This window comes from Polypterus senegalus, chromosome 17 (assembly GCF_016835505.1).
Source record: "Polypterus senegalus isolate Bchr_013 chromosome 17, ASM1683550v1, whole genome shotgun sequence".
Lineage (NCBI taxonomy): Eukaryota > Metazoa > Chordata > Cladistia > Polypteriformes > Polypteridae > Polypterus > Polypterus senegalus.
The window spans coordinates 90300019-90319821 of record NC_053170.1 but is presented as its reverse complement, the minus strand read 5'-3'; the positions used below and the strand labels follow the sequence as shown (position 1 = coordinate 90319821).

The 19803-nt window shown below is 44.1% G+C and overlaps 1 protein-coding gene and 1 long non-coding RNA gene across 2 annotated transcripts in view; one reads left to right on the top strand and one right to left on the bottom strand.

The window, feature by feature from the left end:
* lgals3bp.3 (galectin 3 binding protein, tandem duplicate 3) overlaps nucleotides 1-18398 on the top strand; it is a 22343-nt gene extending 3945 nt beyond the window's left edge. Inside the window, exons 3-7 of the mRNA XM_039740606.1 lie at nucleotides 1854-1889; nucleotides 2146-2337; nucleotides 2439-2570; nucleotides 14086-14359; nucleotides 16616-18398. Coding sequence (XP_039596540.1) covers nucleotides 1854-1889; nucleotides 2146-2337; nucleotides 2439-2570; nucleotides 14086-14359; nucleotides 16616-17669 — 1688 coding nt within the window. The 3' untranslated portion in view covers nucleotides 17670-18398. The remainder of the gene's footprint in view (nucleotides 1-1853; nucleotides 1890-2145; nucleotides 2338-2438; nucleotides 2571-14085; nucleotides 14360-16615) is intronic.
* LOC120518050 overlaps nucleotides 1-19803 on the bottom strand; it is a 94647-nt gene that overhangs the window by 15641 nt on the left and 59203 nt on the right. The gene's annotated exons all lie outside the window — the stretch shown is intronic.

Sequence of the window (19803 nt, the reverse complement as noted above, 5' to 3'; positions counted from 1 at the left end):
CCAACTGACTGTTTCCGGAATGCAGCAGCTAGCGAGCTGATTGGAGACCGTACGAGCCAATCAGAATTTTTGAAACCAAGTCTGTGATTGGTTGGTTTTGTGGCACACTTATAACGGTGTACAGAGAGTTGAGCGCTCGCAGCAGAGAATGTTGTGAGCGCAAGCAACACATTGCGAGCAAGCGCAAATGAAAAAACTGAGCGAGAGGGGGTGCTATTGTGTGTGTGTATATGGATAAGCGCAAACACTGAAATACATTTTTTGCACGCAGCAATTAATTTTGTTCACTCAAATTCAGCTTTTGTACGCTCAAAATAAATTTCTCTTCAAAATGCAACACTTGCACTTGCAATCTTTTTACGTGCGCTCAATATTTTTTTACGTGTGCTCAGAATAGTGGCACTGAAATAACGCCATATAGGACGTTCAGAGCAAGTTCGTTTATCCAAAAACTTCACGCCCGTGTGAACAAGGCCTTAAGGAGCTCTACTCACCAAGTCACCCAGGGACCTGTGGGGGTCCTTAATCCAGCCTTGGTTACCAAGCATTGAGTGACATAAACTTTAGTGGCGCTACTAAATGTCAAGGGGCTGTAATAAAATACAAACTAAGAATAAATTAGAAAGTCGTGAAAATAACGCAGTGTATGAATGTGAACGGTTTTTGAAAATGCAAGCCGAGTGCGAACGGTTCGTGAAATTAATAAATGTGCGTATGCTGCGGTCTGGGTGTAGGTGTAGGTGTAGGGCTATAGAAGTGGAGTCTACACCCTCTATGGAGATTGCAGTCAGAATGTGAGCTGGCTTCAAATGAATTCAGATCACTGATGTTTCAAAAGACCAACACAGACTGAGTGCGAGACTGACTACGTGCTGAGCACTAAAATGGGCACAAGACAGCAAAGGCTTTAATCCCGGCAGCCATCACTTTCCAGAAGCCGGCTAGTCCAATTCAGGACCACAGTTTGCCAGGAGTTCAAAAATGTGCAGACTCTAAACACAAGTACAACCTGCACCTGAAGACTGACTGACCGACTGCGTGGACAAGAGTACAATACAATACAATACAGTTTATTTTTGTAGAGCCCAAAATCACACAGGAAGTGCTGCAATGGGCTTTAACAGGCCCTGTCTTTTGACAGCCCCCCAGCCTTGACTCTCTGAGAAGACAAGGAAAAACCTCGTAGGGAAAAATGGAAGAAACCTCGGGAAAGGCAGTTCAAAGAGAGACCCCTTTCCAGGTAGGTTGGGCGTGCAGTGGGTGTCAAAAGTAGGGGGTCAATACAATACAATACACAGAACAGAACAATTCCTTAATACAGCATAATAATAAAAAATTTTAGAAGTACGGTTTAACAGTAGATGATATGACATAATTAGGTTTGGATATTTTTAGAGTCCTGGAGACCTCATCCATCTAGCTGCCTCCCCATTTGGCCATGCCACGGCTGAAACGCTGTTCGATGAAAGGACCCCTCTTTCCCATGATTCCTGTGATCCTCCATCAAGGATGACTTTACCATAGGCAGGCAAACAACTTGGCAGGTGGGCCGTGGCACCAATGGCCACATTTGGGTACCGAGAAAAAGAGTAGTAAAGGGTTGGTTTTTTTTTTGGGTGGGTTAGGGTGACATCATTGTCCAAGCCCTGCTGCGGCTGCTGCTGCGGTCGATGTTTATCTCATCTTCTCTCCCACAAAGCTCTCGAGTGTGGCTCTACTCCAGCGACAGACAGGAGGACACACACCACGTGCGAGTGCGAGGCTGAGTAAAACAGACCACTTCTGACTACTAAGTACCTGCACACACAGATCTCTGATTCTTCATCTATTGTCTCTCTTTCCTTGTCCTGTAGATTGCCTGGACTGGAATTTTTTTCAGAATAACGCACGTAAGTTTGTGTCTTTTTGTAATTCCAACTATAACCTGTTGACTTTTTTTTTTTTGACATTTTGTCAAAGACTCACTCGTGGGAGTCAACAGGTGATGTTTCAATGGTGGCCATCATGTCCAGTGTTTCATGACCTCTGTGAAACGTAATGCGAGACTTACAGCATTGATTGTAATACCCTCACCCAGTTTTTCATCCCTTTTATGAAGATATAAGATGTTATAATTTATCTTTTTTTTTTTTTTTTAATATATAGCTCTGAAGGATGGTAATGTCAGGCTGGTAGGTGGGCAACAGCCCAATGAAGGGCGTGTGGAGGTTTACTACCAAGGCCAGTGGGGCACAGTGTGCGATGACAGCTGGGATATCGCGGATGCCAACGTGGTGTGTCGTTCCCTGGGATTCTGGAACGCAACTGCTGCTGTTCCAGGGGCTGCTTTTGGGACAGGTGAGCCATTTTCACAGGACATCCCTAATTTTACGCTAAAGGAGTCTTCTAGACATGAATGAGCCAGCACTCACTGGTTTTCTTCTCGTTTCTGGCTGCAGGCTCTGGGTCCATCTTACTGGATAATGTCGACTGCAGAGGAACTGAGACCTCTTTGGCCAGTTGTAGATCTGGAGGATGGGGTGTCAGTGACTGCCAACACAAGGAGGATGCGGGTGTCCGATGCCAGCCAAGTAAAATATTTACTATTTAGTGTGCGAATGAGAACACTCTAGCTACTTGAATAGAACTTCTTATGTGTTACAGTCGGTCGGCATGCAGTGCTCCCTTGGCATTTCAGTCAGCATTTACCGTAGCTCTGTCGTAAACCTGGTTTTGAAATTGCTAACGTACAGTACATGTTGTATTACAATTATTTGTGGTTTTATGTCAGACATGCTTGCAATTTTTATGAAAGACTTAATAGTATCAGCTTCTGACTCTTGTGTTGTAGCGGCTCAGAATCACACCATCGTAGGGACGGTGATCTGTTTAGCTGTTTGGTGTGGACTGCAGCAATGCACCGACCCACAGAGACACAAAGTAAGAGTGTATAAAATAATAATTCTGTATATCCATCCATTATCCAACCCGCTATATCCTAACGACAGGGTCACGCTGGAGCCAATCCCAGCCAACACCGGGCACAAGGCAGGAAACAAACCCCGGGCAGGGCGCCAGCCCACCACAGGACACACACCAAGCACAATTTAGGACCGCCAATGCACCTCACCTGCATGTCTTTGGACTGTGGGAGGAAACCCACGCAGACACGGGGAGAACATGCAAACTCCACGCAGGGAGGACCCGGGAAGCGAATCCAGGTCTCGCAGCAGCGCTACCCACTGCGCCACTGTGCCCGCCCTTAATTCTGTATATTAACTTAAACAAAAATATCAGCAAAAAAATAGACAGAAAACCCTCTCTTTCCCGCTTGACAATATAAGCTACCAACAGAACAATAAACACTCGCACAAAGTCCCTGGCGCAGTCCAAATGCAGTGGTAACGGATGAAATGGATCAGCTTTCTGTAAGTGATGTGTCAACACAGTCCTACCGGGAGGGGGGATGAGATTTGGGATGAAGCACGATGACCAATCCAACACGACTGACACGACAGGCAGGCACAAGACACCCCACACATCCTTGCAGGAATGACGATCCAGGGTAGACATGATATTCCAACAAGTGGTACTGTGGACTGGACAGACGAGTGAACACCAACACAAGAAACGGACTTCCTTTACTGCTTAGCCGGCTCCCTTTTAAGATTCCCACCGGCCCCTCTTGTCCCCAGCAGCCCTTGCGTTCTCCTCAGACGTCCAATCAGGGCAATTCCCTCAGGGCAGCTGGGAAATGGAGTCCTTTCATTTGTAGCACTGCTACACTGTAACAAATAAATGCCCAGTGGGCACTGACAGCTTGTTCATACAGGGTGCTGCAAACCCTACTAACCCTAAGACACATCAACGCAACACACACAAAGCATTTTTTTTTAAAATTCAGATAACATCTGCGTTACACAATTAAAAGTATATTACAGTTCGTAAAATTTTTTTTTTACTGCCACAGTGTGTTTCATACTGTAAGGAGGGTAGGCATTACCAGTCTGACCAACTGTCCACAGAAATGTTGCAAGAGCTGCGCTGCTGTGAAGTTTAAATCCACATCAGTGTAAGCAGTGCGAGTCGTAAAGTCACTCTGTCAACATGTTTATTATGTAAAAATCAAATGACGTCTCTCTGTTTATGTTAGGCTATTATGTTATGGATATGTTGCATTTCATTTTTCAACTTATATTTGTTATTACTGTACAGAACGCCATACAAAGAATTAGCAGTATGCTTACTATCAATAAATTCACTTTCATTAAAACAGAATTGTTACAAATGTACTAAACAGTCATTCAATAAACGTCTATAAATACTAATTTCAACCCAGCAGCCTTATTTATAGTTCCTACAGTGGATTCATAAACTACTCGGTCCTCTTCACTTCCTGCACATTCTATTGAGCAGATTTCATTTTAGGCGGCACGGTGGCGCAGTGGGTAGCGCTGCTGCCTCGCAGTTAGGAGACACGGGTTCGTTTCCTGGGTCCTCCCTGAGTGTAATTTGTATGTTCTCCCCGTGTCTGCGCTCCGGTTTCCTCCCACAGTCCAAAGACATGCAGGTGAGGTGCATTGGTGATCCTAAATTGTCCCTGATATGTGCTTGGTGTGTGTGTGTGTGTGTGTGGTTTGTTCCCTGCCTTGCGCCCTGTGCTGCCAGGCATTGGCTTTAGCAGACCCCTGTGTTAGGATATAGCGGGTTGGACAATGACTGACTGGGCAAAAATGACAAATTTCTCCATCCACCTACCTTTAATAATCCGTAACGACAAAGTGAACATACAGTGGTGTGAAAAACTATTTGCCCCCTTCCTGATTTCTTATTCTTTTGCATGTTTGTCACACAAAATGTTTCTGATCATCAAACACATTTAACCATTAGTCAAATATAACACAAGTAAACACAAAATGCAGTTTTTAAATGATGGTTTTTATTATGTAGGGAGAAAAAAAAATCTGTGGTGTATCACACCTGAGTTCAATTTCCGTAGCCACCCCCAGGCCTGATTACTGCCACCCCTGTTTCAATCAAGAAATCACTTCAATAGGAGCTGCCTGACACAGAGAAGTTGACCAAAAGCACCTCAAAAGCTAGACATCATGCCAAGATCCAAAGAAATTCAGGAACAAATGAGAACAGAAGTAATTGAGATCTATCAGTCTGGTAAAGGTTATAAAGCCATTTCTAAAGCTTTGGGACTCCAGCGAACCACAGTGAGAGCCATTATCCACAAATGGCAAAAACATGGAACAGTGGTGAACCTTCCCAGGAGTGGCCGGCCGACCAAAATTACCCCAAGAGCGCAGAGACGACTCATCCGAGAGGTCACAAAAGACCCCAGGACAACGTCTAAAGAACTGCAGGCCTCACTTGCCTCAATTAAGGTCAGTGTTCACGACTCCACCATAAGAGAGAGACTGGGCAAAAACGGCCTGCATGGCAGATTTCCAAGACGCTGTTAAGCAAAAAGAACATTAGGGCTCGTCTCAGTTTTGCTAAGAAACATCTCAATGATTGCTAAGACTTTTGGGAAAATAGCTTGTGGACTGATGAGACAAAAGGTGAACTTTTTGGAAGGCAAATGTCCCGTTGCATCTGGCGTAAAAGGAACACAGCATTTCAGAAAAAGAACATCATACCAACAGTAAAATATGGTGGTGGTAGTGTGATGGTCTGGGGTTGTTTTACTGCTTCAGGACCTGGAAGGCTTGCTGTGATAGATGGAACCATGAATTCTACTGTCTACCAAAAAATCCTGAAGGAGAATGTCCGGCCATCTGTTCGTCTCAAGCTGAAGAGATCTTGGGTGCTGCAACAGGACAATGACCCAAAACACACCAGCAAATCCACCTCTGAATGGCTGAAGAAAAACAAAATGAAGACTTTGGAGTGGCCTAGTCAAAGTCCTGACCTGAATCCAATTGAGATGCTATGGCATGACCTCAAAAAGGCGGTTCATGCTAGAAAACCCTCAAATAAAGCTGAATTACAACAATTCTGCAAAGATGAGTGGGCCAAAATTCCTCCAGAGCGCCGTAAAAGACTCATTGCAAGTTATCCTGCTTGATTGCAGTTATTGCTGCTAAGGGTGGCCAACCAGTTATTAGGTTCAGGGGGCAATTACTTTTTCACACAGGGCTATGTAGGTTTGGATTTTTTTTTCTCCCTAAATAATAAAAACCATCATTTAAAAACTGCATTTTGTGTTTACTTGTGTTATATTTGACTAATGGTTAAATGTGTTTGATGATCAGAAACATTTTGGGTGACAAACATGCAAAAGAATAAGAAATCGGGAAGGGGGCAAATAGTTTTTCACACCACTGTATGTTGTGTTTTCAGAAAGGCTTGTAAATTTACTAAAAATCAAAAACTGAAACGTCTCACTCATAGAAGTATTTAGGCCCTTTCATTCAGTACTTTGTAGAAGCCCCTTTTGGCAGGGCTCTGTACGCTTTGGGTCCTTGTCATGCCAAGAGGTCTAAGGTGGCGTGCACTCTGGGGCAGGACCTCTCGATTTAGCTGCATTCATCCTACTCCCCCCAGTTATCATGTCCCTTTCGCTGAGAGGCACCGCCATAGCATGATGCTGCCTTCCAACATGCTTCACTGTAAGGATGGCATTAGGCAAGTGATGAGCAGTGCCTTGTCTTCACCAGACATGGTGCTTGGAGTTCCACCCAAAGAGGTCAATTTTTGTCAGATCACACCGTTCTCTCCGAGTCCTTTAAACTGTCATACGCCTTTTAGTCAAGAGTGGTCTGCGTCTAGCTACTCGCCCATAACACACCTGATTGGTGGAGCGCTCCCGAGATGGTCGTCATCTGGATAGGTTCTCCCACCTCAGCAGGTGCTCTGATAGAATGAACATTGGATTGATTCTTGGTGTACCTGACTGTCCGAGGCTCTTCTTGCCCAGTTACCCAGTTTTGGTTGGATGGCCACCTCTAGGATGAGTCCTGGTGGTTACAAAGTTCTTCCATTTCATGATCATTGAGGCCACTGTGCTCCCAGGAACACTCAAAGCTTTAGAAATGGGTTTCTTCCCTTACCCTGATCTAGGCCTCACCACAGCTCGAGGTCTACAGAGAGTTCCTTGGACTTCGTGGGTTGGTTTTTGTCCTGACATGCAGTGTGAATTGTGGACGTTCAACACACAGAGACAGGTGTGCCTTTCTAAATGATGTCCAGTCATTTCAGTTTGCCACAGGTGGATACCAATCACGTTCTGGATGGCAAAACAGAAGGCACTGGAGCACAATTTGGAGTGCCACAGTACAGGGTCTAAAAATACACGTAATAAATGAGAGATTCCAGTGTTGGATTCTGAACAAATTTGTAAATCTTTGAGAAAGCATGTTTTCAGTTTGTCATTAATGTTTAATGAGTTGTGGGAAACACAGACAGGCAGACATCGTTTTGTCACCCAACACACGTTTATTTACAGACTATATACAGTGAAGGCACACACAAACCCAGTGCCGCCGCACCAACCACCCCAAAGTCCAGGCCTCTCTTCACAATGCCTTTACTCTTCAGGCCGCCTCTGTCCTCTTCCGCCCGACTCCAGCTTCGAATGGAGGGAGGCATCCCCTTTTATACACACCCGTCCCGGCAATCTTCCACCGGCACCCCCCAGCGTGGCGGAAGCACCGGCTCTGCATCCCGAAGCACTCCGGGTGTCCCCGATTCTCTTCCTCCCAGCACTTCTGGTTGTGGCGCAAGTGCCGAGGTCCAGGGCTCCGTAGGTATCGGGGTGCCCCCTGGCGGTGACCACGGGTACAGAGCTTTGAAGCTAAAGCCACCAGGGCGGTCACCCCTTCGTGGTCTGGAGGAGGTGCAAGCCCTCCTCTGGTCCTCCTGGGCGTCCCGGCTGGGTAGCAGCCCCAGCCACTCACCACAGAGTTTAGATTGGACATAAATGTCAAGTTTATCCATTTATAATTTATATTTACCACTCAGTAAAATATGCAGAAAACGAAGGGGCCTGAATACTTTCTGAATCCACTGTAGGGAAAGAAAAGCATTCATGGCTGCCCAAGAAAAATCGAGGCTTACTGTCACAACATTTATCTTATAAATTAGCCTTTTTAATTCTTCACCCTGGCCACTGTGGTTCAGATTGCCAGCACGAGAATACGGTAGAGCTTCTGGGCCAGAGAGTCTGCGGAGGCTGGTTAAAGTATGTAATCGTGCGCTTTTCTCTGGGTGTCAACACAGCATTCTGACTCAATTATACACCAATCCCCTGAACGCTTGATTTTTTTTTTTTTTTTAAAACATCCAGAATTTCACAGCCCGTACTTTCTACAGTAAACCACTCCGTCTGGGTTAGCTCATTAACTGTGAGCCAAAATGGAAAGCTCCCAGCAGTCGTTGAGGACTGCATTTAAGGAACAGATTCGTTTTGAGAGGGGTGACGCAAGAGAAGCAGTTGACAGGAGGTCATGTGCGGTGTTTAACACGTCTGCTGCCATGGTAACGGAGTGTAATGACCCTAATTAGCCTGCAACAGAGCAGACGGCAGAGCAGCCTAAAGGAACCGAAAATGAGAAGGTGGCACTTCATGGCTGCACAGGGGGAAGCCAGCGAGGGCAAAGGCTCATGCGGTGGTCTTTCTAATCAGGGAAGATGACTCCATAAAGAACATTTGGGACGAAGGCATCCTGAATAATTGTTGTTGCTTCCGATTGATGTACTGGTTGATATCTTCATGGGAATTTTGTTTTGCGGCCTGCAGGTAGCTCAGCGAGAAGCAGACGAGGAAACGATCGCGAATTCTCAATGACATAACATTCCTAAGGCTGCTTAATGCAATTCAGGTTCAAGGGGGCTGGCAGCAGAAAGTAGAAACCAGTCTTGGACAGAGTATAGGACTCATCCACACACACACACACACGGGCGGGCACATCCAATCGAGTAGAAACACAGAAATGAGAACACATTTGCAGTATTAGGGCACGTAAAGTACTATTAATAGGACACCCCTTGGGTCCTCTGATTGAGCACTTTCGTAGGAGAGCAGCAGTCAATTCTTGGGCCTGGTTGTTCTCCTGTGATTACCGATTCTAAAACTATTAAGTGAAATGGTTCATTACTCTTGCCAAATCATCTGAGACACTGAATACTGACATCAAGAAGGAAGCGACTAACATTCATTTAATGGGGCGTTTGTGAAGAGTCGGGAATAATTCTGCTAGCCAAACTAAGAGTGTTTTCCTTTTAGCTCTGCATAAAGACTACTGCTCATTAGGAAAAGAATAATAAAGGAAAAAAAATCTCTCTACGGGCGGCATGGTGGCACTGCTGCCTCGCAGTTAGGAGACCCAGGTTTGCTTCCCGGGTCCTCCCTGCGTGGAGTTTGCATGTTCTCCCCGTGTCTTTCCTCCCACAGTCCAAAGACATGCAGGTTAGGTGGAATGGCAATTCTAAATTGGCCCTAGTGTGTGCTGGGTGTGTTTGTGTGTGTCCTGCGGAGGGTTGGCACCCTGCCCGGGATTGGTTCCTGCCTTGTGCCCTGTGTTGGCTGGGATTGGCTCCAGCAGACCCCCGTGACCCTGTGTTCGGATTCAGCGGGTTGGAAAATGGATGGATGGACGAATCTCTCTACTTGGGCTCACTTCTGCCTCTGTGCCATCTATCTGCTTAATCCGATTGTGGGCTGGCATACAGTTGTGCTTGAAAGTTTGTGAACCCTTTAGAATTTTCTGTATTTCTGCTTAAATATGACAGCAGTTGCCTCCCGATGGTATAAGATTTCATTGAGTAAGACCAGAAAAAACATGAGAGAAATTAAGTTACTTAACATGCTAGTTTTCCAATTTAAAAAAATTATATTTGTAAATAATGATCCTATAAACAATTTTAAAGTATTCTGAAATGGGTGGCACAGTGATTAGCACTGCTTTCTCATGGCACCTGAGCTCTAGGCTTGAATCTTGACTTAGGCACAATCTAAATTGCATTTGCTTGTATTTCGTGTGTGTGTGTGTGTGTGTTTGGGTCCTCAGAGTACTCCAGATCAAATCTCACATCTCAAAGACAAGCAGTTTAAGTTAATTAGCCTGGCTTGTGTGCTTACAGTGGTGCTTGAAAGTTTGTGGACCCGTTAGAATTTTCTATATTTCTGCATAAATACGACCTAAAACATCATCAGATTTTCACTCAAGTTCTAAAAGTAGATAAAGAGAAACCAGTTAAACAAATGAGACAAAAATATTATACTTGGTTATCTGGGAGTGCAGCTGGATGACAAATTGGACTGGACTGCCAATACTGATGCTCTGTGTAAGAAAGGTCAAAGCAGACTTTACTTTCTGAGAAGGTTGGCATCTTTCAACATCTGCAGTAAGATGCTGCAGATGTTCTACCAGACGGTTGTGGCGAGTGCCCTCTTCTACGCGGTGGTGTGCTGGGGAGGCAGCATAAAGAAGAAAGACGCCTCACGCCTGGACTAACTTATTAAGAATGCAGGCTCTATTGTAGGATTAAAGTTGGACAGTTTGACATCTGTGGCAGAGCGACGGGCATTAAGCAAACTCCTGTCAATCATGAAGAATCCACTGCATCCACTGAACAGTGTCATCTCCAGACAGAGGAGCAGCTTCAGTGACAGACTTTTGTCACCGTCCTGCTCCACTGACAGACTGAGGAGACCCCACACTATGCGACTCTTCAATTCCACCCGGGGGAGTAAATGCGAACATTAATTTTATTTTAATTCTTTTCATTTTTATTACTATTTAATTTAATATTGTTTTTTGTATCAGTATACTGCTGCTGGATTATGTGAATTTCCCCTTGGGATTAATAAAGTATCTATCTATCTATCTATCTAATGAGGAAAATGATCGAATATTACATATTTGTGAGTGGCAAAAGTATGTGAACCTCAGGGATTGGCAGTTAGTTTGAAGGTGAAATTCGAGTCCGGTGGGATGCCAATCAGCTGTGAGTGGGCACCCTGTGTTATTTAAAGAACAGGATCTATCAAAGTCTGCTCTTCACAACACACGTTTGTGGAAGTGTATCATGGCAGGAACAAAGGAGATTTCTGAGGACCTCACAAAAAGAGTTGGTGATGCTCATTTTTGATTTTTTATCACATTTTTGAGTATTGCATTATAAACCCTGTATTGCAACACAGGTACATATTATATGTGGATTAAATGTATCTATTCATTCTTAAGAAGAATACACATGTTGCAGGGGCAGCAAAGATGTGCCTTGCCTCACGTGGCATCATTTAACCCACCAGCCTTGGCCTTTCTGATTCTCAACACCTACAGGCTCTGGTCTCCCCACTCCTCTCTATGAGAATATTTATTCGAGTTCTTTATTTAGTTATTGTTTTCTTGTTCAACAAGTTTGTTGACTGCTCCTCTTTTTGCCAAGTGTGCCATACCTGGACAGCACTTCTCAGTTCTTGATTCCTATCTGTGGAGTGAGTTTCCCATGACCATTCAATACGCTCCCAATCTACTGATGCTCAAGCGCCACTTTATGATACATCCTGTAGGGAACCTCCGATTGGTTGCCACCAGATTTGCGTAGCAAAGAAGCCGCTACGCTTTTTAAAATGAGGGATGGATAGAATCAGGCCAACACCTAAGCCCTAAAGTACTTCCACCCTGTCACCTGAATATTAACACCACCCCAGGAAAATGCCCATATAGATTAAACATATCTAACAAAGAAATATATGAATATACCTTATTTACTATAATAAGAGCTTACAAACACGGTAAAGAAAAATAATGACACCAGTACCAAACAAATACCACAAAGAAACCCCCATATGACGATATTTACAGCCCTGGAAAAAGTCTTTACTGTAGGTGATGAAAGTGGATAGGGAAATATAAATACAGGGGGTCCTCGGGTTACAACGTCTCGACATACGATGTTTCGAGTTTACAACGCTCACTCCCATAAAAACGTAAAAAAAAATTGAGAAGTGAGAGTTTCGGCTTACGCCGTTAGAGTCGTACTTACAGACTACGTGGGCGAACTAGTTTGGTTGCGCGCGGCGGAAGAATACGCAGTAACGCGGGGTATGAGTGAGGGAGTTGGCAAACTAGTTTGGTTGGGCGCAGAGGAAGTGATCCGTTTGTGTTGCTTTGGTTGGCGACTTTTTGGCCCTTATCATGGCTCCTAAACGACAGTCAGAGTCTTCAGATGGTTTGCTTCAAAGAAGAGGAAAGCCATCACGATGGAAGTGAAATTAGATATTTTAAAGAGATCAGAAGCCATCACTCATTTTTTGTCATTTAGTTTAGTTGTGTTTTTATGTTCTAGATTATCCATCCATCATCCAACCTGCTATATCCTAACTACAGGGTCACGGGGGTCTGCTGGAGCCAATCCCAGCCAACACAGAGCGCAAGGCAGGAAGCAAAGCCTGGGCAGGGCGCCAACCCAACGCAGGGCACACACACACACCCAAACACCAAGCACACACTAGGGACAATTTAGAAACGCCAATGCACCTAACCTGCATGTCTTTGGACTGTGGGAGGAAACCCACACAGATACGGGGAGAACATGCAAACTCCACGCAGGACCTGGGAAGTGAACCCAGGTCTCCTTACTGCGAGGCAGCAGCGCTACCCACTGCACCACCGTGCCGCCCATGTTGTAGATCATGATTTTGCAAATGTGTTAGGATAGGTAAGTGACTTAAGCTAGGGTGTGTTTCGACTTACACCAAAATTTGGGTTACATCACTGTTGTAGGAACAGAACTGTGTCGTAACCTGAGGACCCCCTGTGATGGTTAAAGGATGGAAAGATGTGCCAGAATACTCCCTTTTAATCAACTGCAGCCCTACCACCAGAGTCCAAAGGCAGAATAGTCGTCGGAGTTGTGCCTCTTCTCAAACAGCACCGGTGGACTGGATTAGGAGGAAAAAGAACCCACCGCTGTCCTTAAATCCAGTGGCCGTGCACCATCCTTTACCCAGTTAATAACAGGTTTAAGTGCTGCCGATGGTGGAGTCGATCGGATAAGGGAACAATCAAAAAGTCCCGCCACGTCCTTCTCTTCTAGTTTTAACTGTACAGTGCCTACAAAACACAAACTACACATCCCACAAGCCCCTCCAAATCCGTGCAAAGCTATTTAAAGACACAGACCCCAATTTACAAACAGGATTCTGCACGGGGGCGGCACGGTGGCGCAGTGGTAGCGCTGCTGCCTCGCAGTTAGGAGTCCTGGGTTCGCTTCCCGGGTCCTGAGTTTGCATGTTCTCCCCGTGTCTGCGTGGGTTTCCTCCGGGCACTCCGGTTTCCTCCCACAATCCAAAGACATGCAGGTTAGGTGGACTGGCGATTCTGAATTGGCCCTAGTGTGTGCTTGGTGTTTGTGTGTGTGTCCTGCAGTGGGTTGGCACCCTGCTCAGGATTGGTTCCTGCCTTGTGCCCTGTGTTGGCTGGGATTGGCTCCAGCAGACCCCCGTGACCCTGTGTTCGGATTCAGCGGGTTAGGAAATGGATGGATGGATGGATTCTGCACGGCCAGTGTTGTTGTCCACATTTAGCAATCACTCAACAGGACATACTCACACCAAAATAAAATCCCCTATGTGGCCGTGCTACAATCCCGAAACTGGTTCGACTTTGTACCCCTCTACTTGACTTTCAGTTTTTGAGTTGTTGGTTTTTTTTTTAATCTAGCATTGGGGGTCACTGTGGCACTACACTTGTGCTTAATTTAAAGCCTTGTACGTAGGGGCTGCTTAACTATTCATTTTGTAATTGCTCATTGTATGCATTATGGCTTACTTTTGTAAGTCATCTTAGCGTCTGCTAAATAAAGAGTAACAATAGAAACACAAGTCTTCATATGTCCTATTAAGACCCCCCACTTCCATCCCTTTGAATAAGCATGCTGTTCAGGTAAGAGTCTTAGTCCTCCACAACGTAAGCATGTCAAGGTCTGCCTGTCTATCTTACCTTTGGGATTTAAAATCTTTATCGCATTATTATTTTTTGTGCTACCATTGACATGCCAGTGTGCCCAGTCTCCAAGGGAATCGAAAGGTTTTTGTTTCATTTCTGCTTGGTGAGATTTTCTGCTGACTTTTTTTTTTTTTTATAGAGATAGACACAAGATCCACCACAACATACAAAATGGACCATCAGTCTGACCTGGCAGAGGAACTGAAAATGCTTTATAAAAGCCAAAAGGATTGCGACATGATAATCAAAGTTGTGTCTATTGAGGATCCTAACGTGTCTGAAAGTCTGTGTGCCCACAAGCTCATACTGTCTCTGGGGCCGGGAAATGACTTTCTCAAGAGAATGCAGCAGTCTTACAACTACACCATGAAGGTCCACAGCAGTTGCTTCCCGATGGTCCAAGATTTCATTGAGTAAGACCAGAAAAAACTTGAGAGAAATTAAGTTACTTAACATGCTAGTTTTCCAATTTAAAAAAAAATGATATTTGTAAATAATGATCCTATAAACAATTTTAAAGTATTCTGAAATGGGAGGCACAGTGACTAGCACTGCTTTCTCATGGCACCTGAGCTCTAGGCTTGAATCTTGACTTAGGCACAATCTAAATTGCATTTGCTTGTATTTCGTGTGTGTGTGTGTGTGTGTGTTTGGGTCCTCAGAGTACTCCAGATCAAATCTCACATCTCAAAGACAAGCAGTTTAAGTTAATTAGCCTGGCTTGTGTGCTTACAGTGGTGCTTGAACGTTTGTGAACCCTTTAGAATTTTCTATATTTCTGCATAAATATGAAATAAAACATCATCAGATTTTCTCTCAAGTCCTAAAAGTAGATAAAGAGAAACCAGTTAAACAGATGAGACAAAAATAATTGAATATTACATATTTGTGAGTGGCAAAAGTATGTGAACCTTTGCTTTCAGTATCTGGTGTGACCCCCCAATAACTGCAACTAAACGTTTATGGTAACTTTTGCTCATTCCTGCACACCGGCTTGGAGGAATTTTCGCCCATTCCTCCATACAGAACAGCTTCAACTCTGGGATGTTGGTGGGTTTCCTCACATGAACTGCTCACTTCAGGTCCTTCCACAACATTTCGATTGGATTAAGGTCAGGACTTTGACTTGGCCATTCCAAAACATTCACTTTATTCTTCTTGAACCATTCTTTGGTAGAACGACTTGTGTGCTTAGGGTCGTTGTCTTGCTGCATGACCCACCTTCTCTTGAGATTCAGTTCATGGACAGATGTCCTGACATTTTCCTTTAGAATTCTCTGATATAATTCAGAATTCATTGTTCCATCAATGAAGGCAAGCCGTCCTGGCCCAGATGCAGCAAAACAGGCCCAAACCATGATACTACCACCACCATGTTTCACAGATGGGATAAGGTTTTTATGCTGGAATGCAGTGTTTTCCTTTCTCCAAACAGAACGCTTTTCATTTAAACCAAAAAGTTCTATTTTGGTCTCATCCGTCCACAAAACATTCTTCCAATAGCCTTCTGGTTTGTCCACGTGATCTTTAGCAAACTGCAGACGAGCAGCAATGTTTTTTTTTGGAGAGCAGTGGCTTTCTCCTTGCAACCCTGCCATGCACACCATTGTTGTTCAGTGTTCTCCTGATGGTGGACTCATGAACATGAACATTAGCCAATGTGAGAGAGGCCTTCAGTTGCTTAGAAGTTACCCTGGGGTCCTTTGTGACCTCGCCGACTATTACACGCCTTGCTCTTGGAGTGATCTTTGTTGGTCGACCACTCCTGGGAGGGTGAACAATGGTCTTGAATTTCCCCATTGGTACACAATCTGTCTGACTGTGGATTGGTGGAGTCCTAACTCTTTAGAGATGGTTTTGTAACCTTTTCCAGCCTGATGAGCATCAACAACTCTTTTTGTGAGGTCCTCAGAAATCTCCTTTGTTCGTGCCATGATACACTTCCACAAACGTGTGTTGTGAAGAGCAGACTTTGATAGATCCTGTTCTTTAAATAACACAGGGTGCCCACTCACACCTGATTGGCATCCCACCGGACTCGAATTTCACCTTCAAACTAACTGCTAATCCTAGAGGTTCACATACTTTTGCCACTCACAAATATGTAATATTCAATCATTTTCCTCAATAAATAAATGACCAAGTATAATATTTTTGTCTCATTTGTTTAACTGGTTTCTCTTTATCTACTTTTAGGACTTGAGTGAAAATCTGATGATGTTTTAGGTCATATTTATGGAGAAATATAAAAAAATTCTAACGGGTTCACAAACTTTCAAGCACAGCTGTGTGTGTGTGTGGCCTGGCCATGGTCTGTGTGGAGTTTCCATGTTTGTATTGCATCTAGTTGGTTTTTTTTCCCAGGTAGTCTGGTTTTCCAGCTACATCACAAAGATAATAAAAATAGATTAACTGGCCTGGTGTGGGCATTAGTATGTCCTGTGATGGAACGGCTCTTTGTTCAGACTTGGTTTCTATGTTGTGTCAGCTCTTCATGACTTTTAAGAGGAGGAAGATCTCAGACTTCAGATCTCAAATTTCTAAAAACTAGAGCTAAAATAGAAAATTGTAAATAAACTTTCAAAGCCTCTTTTAAGGGGGTTATCTGATGCTCAATATATTCTGAACTATAACTAACCATAACCTCTTTTCTTTTGCTCTTGCTGCAGGTTTCTGTACAAGAGGAGCATAGACATCCCCTCTACTATGGCGGTATGTTTCCACATGCTAGCATCCGAGTATAATGTTGTTAAACTAAAGGAGTATACTGCTGATCTCTTCACCTGGATGATCCCAGAAGACAACACCTTCCAGACTACAGTATCCCTGCTTAAGTATGCCATCAGCACCAATGACCTCATTCTTCAAGAAAACTGTGTACGGTTCCTTGCCTGGAACTGTGAGGCACTCATCAACTCCAGTCTTTGGGATGAACTGCCTGCAGCCATTTTAGAAGCTCTGCTCTCCCGCTCTGATGTGGTGACACCCAGTGAAGAATATCTCTTCATGGGGGTCGAGCGCTGGATCATAGCCAATCGTCAGCGAGAGGACCTAAACAGCAGTTCCCTCCTTCTGACAGAGGAGTCACTGTTGCAAAAGATTCGTTTCCCAATGATCTCTCCTGAGAATCTTTTTGATATCCCATTCAATTCTTCTGTCTACAAAAACCACATGCTGCTCTTCCAGTCTAAACTCTTAGAAGCATACCAGTTCCACACTGTACCTCCCCAAAAACTCAAACAAAGTCTAAAAAGGGTGAGTGAAGATTTTGTATCCAGGATCTACACCTCATCCTCCTGGTGTTCCTTGTATAGAGGCATGAAAAGTTACCCACAAATGTACTATCGTCATGAGGGATTCCACATTAGCGAAATTTCCATAGCTGAAACCTTCCAAACCCCCACCTATATGAGTCAGCTATTTGTAACACGAAAGGTGTCCTGGACAAGTGCAGTCCACAATTCTATGAAGAGCTGTAGACACATGGGCTACTATTGTGAGTCATTTCCAACTGCAACACTTAGTGGTCCCTCTCCTTCATCAGCTTCCTTCGTCTACAATAATCTTATTCTGTCTATTTGCAAAGACAACTATGTGTTTGCAATCCAGGAATTCAAAAACAGCCAGGCTGTCCTGTCTTTCAATGGGACATCGACATATAACTTCCCATGCCAGTCTAAAGATTATACATACAAGTTTGTGGTCCAGCCGCGGTACAACTAATCGCCTGCTGTATCCAGGTTGAGTATGTGTGCCCACCTTACTTACTTGTGCTCAGGCTGCCTACAGCAAGTAAATCAAGATTGTAAGGCATTCATTTAGCATTCATTTCCAAGTAGTGGGCATGAAAGTAAAAAAAGAGCTTAATGTTTTAATAAATCGTGTCCTTCCAAGTAACTGCATCCTTGACTATACATTTTGTAGCTTTATTATTTTATGTGCTGGGCTGGTCTGACTATCCAATAAACCAGTAAAGGGGAAATGTCTGCAGAAAAGGGAGGCATGAATGGTTCACAAATGGTTTCTGGATTCAAATGTGCCATCTGGTGGATTTTGACCAAAATTGTTTTTTTAAGCATACTTTTTTTTTTTTTAAATCACCATCAATCCATTATCCAACCCACCATATGCCAACCACAGGGTCACGGGGGTCTGCTGGAGCCAATCCCAGCCAACACAGGGTGCAAGGCAGGAACAAATCACGGGCAGGGCGACAGTCCGCTGCAGTTTTTGGTCACCTTTTTATTATTACTATTATTGTGAGAATTGCAAGCACAGCAGCAACATGGTATTATTAATGCAAGAGTCAATATTTTCATATTCATTTTGCTTTGCTAAAATTTAATAACAGCAATAACAATTGGTAGAATTGATTTTAACATTAAAATTGATTTCTTAAATCTTCATTAAAGTTACTAAGTTAATTTGAGAATGGTTTAACTTTTGTATAGTTTAATCCACAATAAAAAAAAAAAAAATTCATAAATGCATTTTATATTCTCCTGATGTGATCATCATTATTGTATTTTCCTAATAATTTATTGTGAGTGCCACAGAGGACAGACGGACATCCCGGCTGGTGATGGTATGACTTTGGGATAAAATGGAAGGTGCCAGGGGATGGACAAGCAGGAGCTGGAGGCCAGGAGCAGTTAAAGCCCCCCATACGTCAGGTAGCAGTGGTCTGCTGGGGGCTTCCCAGCTTGGACATCCACAGGGGTCCATAGGAACTGGAGTTCAGAAGGGTGGCCCAGTCAGGGTCCATGGGTGCCGCAAGGGGGTGCGCTGTCGGGGAAGGATTACCATATTTCTGACACAACCCAGAAGAACACCCCATGAGCCATGCCAGGTCGCCAGAAGCTGTTCCAGGTCCAGTATAAAAGGCGCCTGCTGCCTTATCTCGAGGAGTCAAAGTCGCTAGGCAGCGGGGAACACTCAACCGGAGGTGGAAGGAGAGAAGAAAACTTTAGTGTTGGTATGGTGTTTGGGCTGTGTTTAACTATTTGTGTGCATGTTGAACCCACTGACTGTGTTGGGCATTATTGGGTTTGGAATTTGGGGGCGCCTACTGGTTACATTATATAAATGACTGATTGTCATTGTCTTGTAAAATGTGGCAAGTGATGGATGCTAGTCCTGCTGTATCTACATTTACTTATTTACCAGACTCCTTCATCCAAGCAGCTTACAACATCTGAAATACAATCCGCTATATTTCTTTTGTTTTATTCCAGTCTGAGCACAGGCAGGTGACGTGACTTACTCTGGGTCAAAACAGAGTCAGGATATGCACCCACAGCCTCAGGGTTTGAAGTCCAAAGCCTTAACCACTACACCACGCTGTATTCATGTGTAATGGTATCATTGTCTGGTCATTCACAGTTTCCTAAATTCGGGAGAGCAGGTCGGTGCCAATCCTGGTTTTTATTGTGGTGCTTCAAATTTGTTCAGTGAGAATTAGGCTGTGTTCATCTCGACATTTCCATTTCCTGTAAGTGTTTGCACGGATTATCTTACAAAATCTGGCTGGCAATTCATGTCTAGTGAGAGAGAGAAGAGGCCCAAAGGCTGCTAGTACTGGCCAGCTCGCTTCATATGAGTTTGTTTGTCAGGTTGGAGGCTTTCGAGGGAGAGCACTACTTGGAATCCTAAGGTTATCTGCAGCCAATTACTTTCTAAACTCCAGTTGGAGATTATAAACCCAGGTTGTCTGAGCGTAAGTAACCGAGTCAGAACTGACAGAGTATCTAAGAGCTGGGATTATCTAAATGGGCAGCCATCGCCTAGAATTGTAAGGTCCAAAAGGCTCACAGCAAAGTAGACATTTTTTATATTGTACATTTTCCTTTTCTTTCTC